Here is an 8,414-nt window from a genome sequence, read left to right as displayed (position 1 = left end):
AAAGCAAGAAAAATTCCTAAACAGCAAGGTATTCTCAACCAAACTCAAATTAATGTCAAACAAAAGCCAACACAATTAGTCCCATGTCCATATCATTCATTATATTCATTTCATGCATAAAACAACTCAACTTATGTCAAATGGAACATCCCACATCCAAACAGAACTATTGCATCCAATTCCATATCAAAACAATTCCAAAAATCCTCAAATAATTTACACCTAAACAGGAACTATTCAAGGTATGGCATATCAAATTTCAGCTTAATTGGGCAAAGGAAACTATGTCAATGAAAATCAACAAAAACAGACACAATTTCATGCTCCAAATCACAACATCAACACATGCATTCACTTCAAAAATTCACAAGTCAATGAAAACAGTAAAGAAATGAGTGGGACCAAAACAGGGATGTCACATCATGTGTCTACAACTATCATACCAAATTTCATGATCATTCAATATCATATGAGCATTTCACATCAAATATTCAAACATGTGTCACATGAACTTGCACAATTGACTAACAGAGATGAAAAATAGCAATCAATTTGAAAATGCCACATAAAATTCCACAAAAATTCACATAGCATCTTAACATATTACTGAACATCCATGCAAAATTTCATTCCATTCTAACAAGTCGAGGTCATTCTAATAAATCCAGCAAGTTGACATAATGAGGTGTGACACCAATTGTCACACCTAGATTCCAAAATTCATAACTCAAACACCAGGAATCCAAAATTCATGAAATTTACATGTAAATAAACATCAACATGTCTACAATCATCACAAAAATTTTCAAGAATTTCTTTGTAAACATGAGAATTTCACAATGGATATGGCAAAGTGTATCAAAATATATCACATGTTAAACAACCCTAAGTCAAACACAATTTCCACCATGCACAACTTCAATCAATAGGTCAATAAAATTCTAGAGTCAAAAAGGAAGTCAACACAAAAATCCCCATATTTTCTGATTTTTTATGAATTTTTTATGAATTTTTTAAGGTTTATATGAATTTTTAATAATTATTTTAATTAATTAAGTTTCATTAATGGCACAATGGTAAATACGGAACAGTGGCCGCGGGAAACACCTTGTTCAAATATTCAAACACAATTTCAGATCAAACAGGCTATCTCGCTTCGTTTTTGCCCAGCATTTTCCAGAAACGCATGAACCACGAAGAACAATGAACCAACACCAAAATGAGCAAACGAATATCCGTTGGAATCGTCTTAACATGTAGAATCTAAATGTCAACCTAATTTAACCTACAAGTTCCTAAATCTCACGGATCGATCGAGTTAGGGTTTTGCATCGAAACTTTGAATCAAGATATCTCAGCCTACAGTTATCCATTCCTAAAACCAACAGTACCACGATGATCTACATGAAGCGCACTATACAAAGCATATAACAATCGAGCAAATCGTGACATTCGAATTTTGGAATACCTGATATGGCAATGTTAGAACTGGAGTTTTTTGCACGTGTAAGCCTCAAACAGATAGAGTAGAAGCTTGTGGAAGGTGAGTAGAGTACTTGAATTCAGTTGATGTTGCTCCTAGTGCTCGAAACTTTGATCCACCATTGATGCATTCAAACTGGACAGTCACGATTCACAGCTCCTTTCCATCCAATGTTCCAAAACAGATGAAGATGATGATGAGAGGAGTTTGCAGCAAGAAGAACTTCGAAAATTGAGCAAGAATTGAGGAAGTTTGATGAATTTTTTGGTTTTGTGTTCTTGAAGAATTTTTGAGAATTGGGAGAGTTTTTTGATCTGATTTGGTGAATGTGTATTTCTGTTATGATTAGATGATGATTAGGAATATATATGATTGCTTAATCCAAGTTTAATTACACCAATTAATCAATTGGAAACGATTAGTGAAATGTGTTAATTTCAAGCAAGGGCAAAATTGTAACTTCATATGCCAGCTCATTGCCAGCTCATGGACAGCTCACACACTCTCAAAATGACATGTGTGAGCTGTTGCAACTTGTTTCACCTTCATTGGATGAGTATTTTGGAAATTCACATGTGAATGGCTATGTATTCAATTGTTCAAGTTCATTCCAAAAGCTATTTTCCAAACCATGAAGCTTTAACATGTTATGATGATTCCAACAAGTTTCAAATGCCAATTGTGAAGTGTTGCAAAAATCCCCATCCAAAAATTCCAATTATTTCACAAGTTGGACAATTTTGCCCCTGGTTCATTTAACTGTCCAGTTGAAATTTGACTTTTTGCATTGACCACTTTTGAGAAAATCCAATTATGCACCATGAAAGTACATGTCAAATGGAGTTTGTGCATATAAAGAACTTCCAATTTGGACACTCCATGTGGAAGTTATGGCCTCCTGATTATGGGTCATTTCTGAAATTCACTGAGCCATAATTTTCCAACCATACATGGGATTTTCAAGTTCTTGGACTTTTTGGAAAGGTGAGACCAAGATCTACAACTTTCATGTTGAACAAATTTTCATTTGAAGCTTTCTTGGACACGTGGCTTGGAGGTCAAAACTTTCCATTTTTGGAAACTTCTATTACAAGTCACTTTCTATTTTTGGCAGTTTCTTGTCTGACTTTATTTTCTTCATTCTTAAGCTTTGAGATGTCATATAACACTTGTTCCAACATGAATGAGGTGTATCCAACTCATTTCCACCTCCAAATCCATCAGATCATGCACAGTTGACCACAATTGACTTTTTCATCTGATAGATGAATCTGGCAATGCATAGATCAATCTAAGCTCCAATCTTCAACTGAAATGGCTCAAGGGTGAAACCCTAGCCTCAATAAGCTCCACAAAACCAAATAATGATCCCCATATACATCATAGACCCCATCTCCTGATCATGCCCTGACTGGCCCAATGCAACTGATTAGGGTTGACCAGTGGTCAAAACCCTAATCTCAAGGAATCTGCCTCCATCTCCTGATGAAATCAAACCATGATGATGATGATGTATCATTTCAATCAAGATGAAGACCAACATCCTTTGAGAATCATGAAACCCTAATTCACAGCCCAATCCTCAGATGGCCAATGATCAGTCAATAAACCCTAGGCTTGCACTTTGACTTTCTCATCCTCTGATCAAGACTTGGGGAGATAGCTTGCACCATGTAACCACATGATATGCAATATGCAATGCCTAATGACCTACAATGATATGCAATATGTTAAACTAGTCCCAAGAGAGGAGGGCAAATTTTGAGGTGTTACAATCCCAAAATTAAAGATTGAAGAAGGAAGAGTATATGGTGAATGTCAGATTGGAAAGCAGACAAAGATGTCACATGTAAGGTGCTGGAACTTCTCCATATGGACTTGATGGGACCTATGCAGGTGGAAAGTCTTGGTGGGAAAAAGGTATGCTTATGTTGTGGTGGATGACTTCTTCAGATATACCTGGGTGAATTTTATAAGGGAAAAATCTGATGTGTTTGATGTGTTCAAAGACCTTTGCCAAAGACTTCAAAGAGAAAGAGAGGGTCATGTTATCAAAATCAGAAGTGATCATGGGAAAGAATTTGAGAACAATAAATTTGTTGATTTCTGCTCATCTGAAGGGATTAGACATGAGTTCTCTTCTCCCATTACCCCTCAGCAAAATGGTGTGGTGGAAAGGAAAAATAAAACTCTCCAAGAATCTGCTAGAGCTATGATTCATGCTAAGAAGTTGCCTTACCACTTTTGGGCTGAAACTATGAACACTGCTTGCTATGTTCACAACGGAGTAACTTTGAGAAAAGGGACCTCAACCACTTTATATGAAGTCTGGAAGGGAAGAAGACCTACTGTCAAATACTTCCATGTGTTTGGTAGTAAATGCTATATCCTGGCTGACCGTGAACAAAGAAGGAAAATGGACCCCAAGAGTGATGAAGGAATATTTCTGGGCTACTCAACAAACAGCAGAGCCTTTAGAGTCTTTAATTCCAGAACTAAAGTTATGATGGAATATATCAATGTTGTTGTTGATGATCAAGAGATGCTGGACTGTGAGGTGTAGCGGATAGTTCGGATCGGGTGGCCGAAATCTTGACCATGAAGGTAGGAAACTCGGTGCGAATAACATCGGCTGTATAGTGGTGAAAAGGAATTCTGGGGTGACCTGTGTTTGTTGTCTCTTGCATCACTTGAGGACAAGCAATGAGATAAGTTTGGGGTTGTGATCAGTCACCATTTTACTTGATTTTCATCATGTTTTCGGTCCAAATTCATCAATGTGGTAACACTTTATTTTGAGTTTTAGTGTTTGAGTTTTAAGTATTTCATATTTGAGTATTTTTATGCTTATTTTGCTTTTGGTGTTAATTTAAGTTTTTAGATGCGTTTGATGTCGTTTCCATGGTATTGCGCATGTTTCAGAAGTAGTTGAAGAGTCGGAAGTGCCAAGGCAACAATGGAAGAGGATGGAAGAGTTAAAGAAAAAAAAAATCCTGGAGCCAAACACGGCCTGTGTTGCAAGCTCAACTTCTTCCCAAAAAAAAACCAGAGAGCCAACACGCCCGACCGTGTTTCTTGGCACCGCCCGTGTTGGCAGGTGCGCTGAATTTTCTACTTTCTTGTTTTCACTCATGTAAGTGATTCCGGAGGGCATTTTTGACTTTTTGGCTTGGCTATAATGTGTACTGCACTATTTAGACCTAAGAAAAGAAGAAAAGAGGACGAGGGGACAAAGAGAAGAAGAGAATCAAGATTTTTGGAGAACGGAGATCATCAAGCGCGGAAGCAATTGAAGATCGAAGCTATCTAATCTCTTGTAATGTCTAATCTTAAATTTGTACCTTCTTTGAATAGTATGATGAGCTAAACCCCCCTATGCTAGGGGGGTGTCCCTGAATTGCTTTTGTAATGAACCTTCTTCCTACAATTTTATGAATGTTTATGTTTTTATGAATTCAATTTGTTATACACGAGTGTAATGCTTGTCGTATTGGAAAATTAGGTATTGATTTGGAGGTAAAGGAGGTCGGACAAATCCCTTTATCACTATGTGTATAATAACATCGCTAATTTCCCTTAGGAATGAGGATCTAATAGTGATGATGGGAAATTCTTGATATTTATACATGGGATTAATATTCTTTTGAATGGCTAAGGAATTGGGATTTAAAATTGAATGTTAATGGTTTCTGGCTAAGGAATTAGGGGAAACTACTCTTGAGAATCATATTGAATCATTTTAACATAGATGTTATAAAATAAGGATTAAGTTTATTTCAAAGCAATTCATACACCCCAGACCTAGCATGCTTAACTTTACTGCGTTAAAAATTCTCTATTTTTCCTTTATATTTTACAGAGCAAATTTATTCTTCACTTACCAACCAAGGGTTCTTTTGTTTAATAGAATCATTACCAACACTGATAGTTCCTATGCAGTCCTCGAGATCGATACTCAGGATAATTCCTTTTCATTACTACATCGGTAAAAATAGTACACTTGCTATTTTCCCGATCAAGTTTTTGGCGCCGTTGCCGGGGACTGCCAAACTATCTGTTAATAATTATTCAATCGGAATTTTGTTTCTCTGCAACTAAAATTTTACTTTATTTTATTTTATTTGTTTATTTCACTTTGCTTATCCTAATAATTGTCTAATATTTTTATGCGAGGTAAGGCCTCAGCTGAATTTCTTTATGACGCAGAACCAGAACGATCATTGCGAGCACGAATCAGAAAGCCAGACACGACAGACTGGAAGCGACAGAAGAACCACTGATAGTTTCTGATTTTGAGAAAGAGGGAACCGTTTCAATTCATTCGGAACACTCTGATTCTGAAAATTCGGATACCGAGCCTGAAACTATGGCAGCTGCCCCACCTCCTGTGGAGAGACTATTAGGTGATTATGGGGGAGCAAATGCCCCGCTTGGAAGGGTGACAATAGTGAATCAACCCGTCAATGTTGCCCACTTTCAACTTCACCCCTCAACGATACGACAACTAGAAAGGAGACCTTTCTCAGGAAAAATTAACGAAGATGCCAACAAGCATTTGCAAAGGTTTCTGACTATGACTACGTCGTTAAAGATTGAGGGGCATTCTGAGGAAGCTAAGAAGCTGGTCATGTTTTCGTTTACATTATCAGAAGATGCTGAAGAGTGGTTCTACTCTTTACCTGTTGGAAGCATCAGAACTTGGCAACAGATGGAGACAATTGTTCTCAACGAGTACTTTCCGGCCTCTGTATACATCCGAAAGAGGTACGGCATAGTGAATTTTAAACAGAAGGAAGGAGAGTCATTTGGAGATGCGTATAAGAGGTTCAAACGATTGTTGGTTGCATGTCCTACTCATAATATGGATGCAACGGAGCAAATGTAAAATTTTGTAAATGGTCTTCGGATGAAGACTAAGCAACTCATTAACACAGCAGTTGGTGGCTCAACCAACTTTAGAACAGCCACTGGTATTAAAAAGATTATCGAAGCCATTGCAGCCAATGAGCACCTGGAGTTGTATAACCGCAGTGTTAGTCAACCCGAAGGGATAATTGACCTGAAATTGGCAAGTCAAGTGGTGAAGATGGAAGATCAAATAGCAGCTGAAGTAGAAAGGAGACTGAAGAAGATGGCTATTGATACCCAAACTGTGGCACAGGTTCAACAGGTTCAACCAACTCAAGCTAGTAATTGCGAAATTTGTGGAGGACCTCATCTTACCGCACATTGCGTTGCAACCGCACAACAAATTGAGGAGATCAAGTTTCTCAGGCAGAACAACCCTTATTCAAATACATACATCCGGGTTGGAAAAACCATCCAAATTTCTCATGGAAGGATCAACAAGGAAATGTGCAGAACCAACCACAGCAACAACAATTTCGACCTCATCAACAACAACCGTATCAACAACCTCAACAACAGTTTCAGCAACAGGTACCAAGAAAAGCTGATTGGGAGCTTGCCATTGAGAAGATGGCCACTCAAAGCTCTCAATTTCAAGAAGAGACTCGAAGTAATTTAAAGAACACAAGTGCTTCAATTAAGAATCTTGAAATACAGATGAGTCAGATAGCCCAATAACTAGCGAGTTCTCAACAACAGGGCGTTTTACCAAGTTCTACGGTTACTAATCCAAGAGAAAATAATCATGTGAATGCGGTGACCACAAGGAATGGTAAGTCGAAAGAAGTACCTGAGAAGAGTTCTGAAGAAGAAGACTTATTGCTTGAAGTTGATCTAGAGATAAAAGAAAATGAGGTTGCAAATGAAGAGGTTACTAGTGATGAAAGAGTGGTCAAAGATAAAGTAATTGATCCAAAACCGGTCGTCAAACTGTCATTCCCAACAAGAAATAAGAAGAAAGAGCAGCATGAGAAAAACTTTGAGAAGTTCTTGGAGATGTTTAAAAAGCTTGAGCTAAACATTCCGTTCTTGGAGGCGCTTGAGCAAATGCCTACCTACGCAAAGTTCATGAAAGACATCATCTCGAAGAAGTGGACCATAGAGACTAACCCTATTATTCTAACGGAAACTTGTAGTGCCATTTTGCAGGTATGAAGGTTCCGGTAAAAAAGAAGGATCGAGGTTCTGTGACTATCCCGTGTACCATTAGAGATAGATCCTTCAAGAAATCTCTAATTGATTTGGGAGCGAGTGTAAGCCTTATGCCGCTGTCCATCTATAAGAGGTTGGGGATAGGTAAAATTCAAGTTACAAGAATGACACTCCAGTTTGCTGACCACTCTGTGAAGAGACCTTATGGAGTAGTAGAAGATGTGCTAGTAAAGATCGACAAGTTTGTGTTTCCGGTAGATTTTGTCATTTAGGAAATGCCGGAAGATGAAGAGATACCAATCATTTTGGGGAGACCATTCTTAGAGACTGGGAGATGTTTGATCGACATAGAAGAAGGCACGATGACTTTGAAAATGTATGATGAAGAGTTAAAAATTGATGTGCGAAACACCATGAAGTACAAGGATGAGGTTGCCACTAGTCAACATATTGAGACAATCAATCAAATATGTGAAAAGAAAAATAGCTTGACAACACAAAAATTACCCTTGGAAAGGGTGTTGAGCTTATCAATTTTTAACAAAGAGGAAGTAATTGACGAGAAAGATATGGAAGTATTAGCCATGATGGCAGCATCACCACCTTTTAAAGGTTATCAACACAACCGGTGGGAAGATTTACGGCAACCCTTAGTGGAAGAAAATAAAGATGAACAAAAGAAGGGGACCGAATTGAAACAACTACTGGAGAACCTCAAATATGTCTTCCTAGACACAGAGAGTAAGTGCCCGGCCATCATAAGTTCACATCTAGAAGTTCTTCAGGAAAATAAGCTTGTCAAAGTTTTAAAAAAACATAAGAGTGCTATTGGCTGGTCTATTGAAGATTTGAAGGGAATAAACCCTACAAT

At 37.8% G+C, this 8,414-nt stretch overlaps 1 protein-coding gene across 1 annotated transcript; it reads left to right on the top strand.

The window, feature by feature from the left end:
• Positions 1 to 6,389: 6,389 nt before the first annotated feature.
• Positions 6,390 to 7,546, top strand: LOC127122775 (uncharacterized). The gene is made up of 2 exons (XM_051053062.1): positions 6,390 to 7,001; positions 7,091 to 7,546. Exons 1-2 carry the CDS (start codon positions 6,390 to 6,392, stop codon positions 7,544 to 7,546), a joined length of 1,068 nt encoding a protein of 355 aa, XP_050909019.1.
• Positions 7,547 to 8,414: the final 868 nt, after the last annotated feature.

Source organism: Lathyrus oleraceus, chromosome 2 (assembly GCF_024323335.1).
Source record: "Lathyrus oleraceus cultivar Zhongwan6 chromosome 2, CAAS_Psat_ZW6_1.0, whole genome shotgun sequence".
NCBI classification, from domain to species: domain Eukaryota; kingdom Viridiplantae; phylum Streptophyta; class Magnoliopsida; order Fabales; family Fabaceae; genus Lathyrus; species Lathyrus oleraceus.
Note: the sequence above shows the minus strand (reverse complement) of the source record. Positions and strands in the feature narration are given on the sequence as shown.

Coding starts and splice junctions, on each gene's coding strand:
- LOC127122775 (XM_051053062.1), top strand. CDS start 6,390: ATGAAGACTAAGCAACTCATTAACACAGCAGTTGGTGGCTCAACCAAC. Junction 7,002..7,090: donor ATTTCAAGAAGAGACTCGAA/GTAATTTAAAGA, acceptor TCTCAACAACAG/GGCGTTTTACCAAGTTCTAC.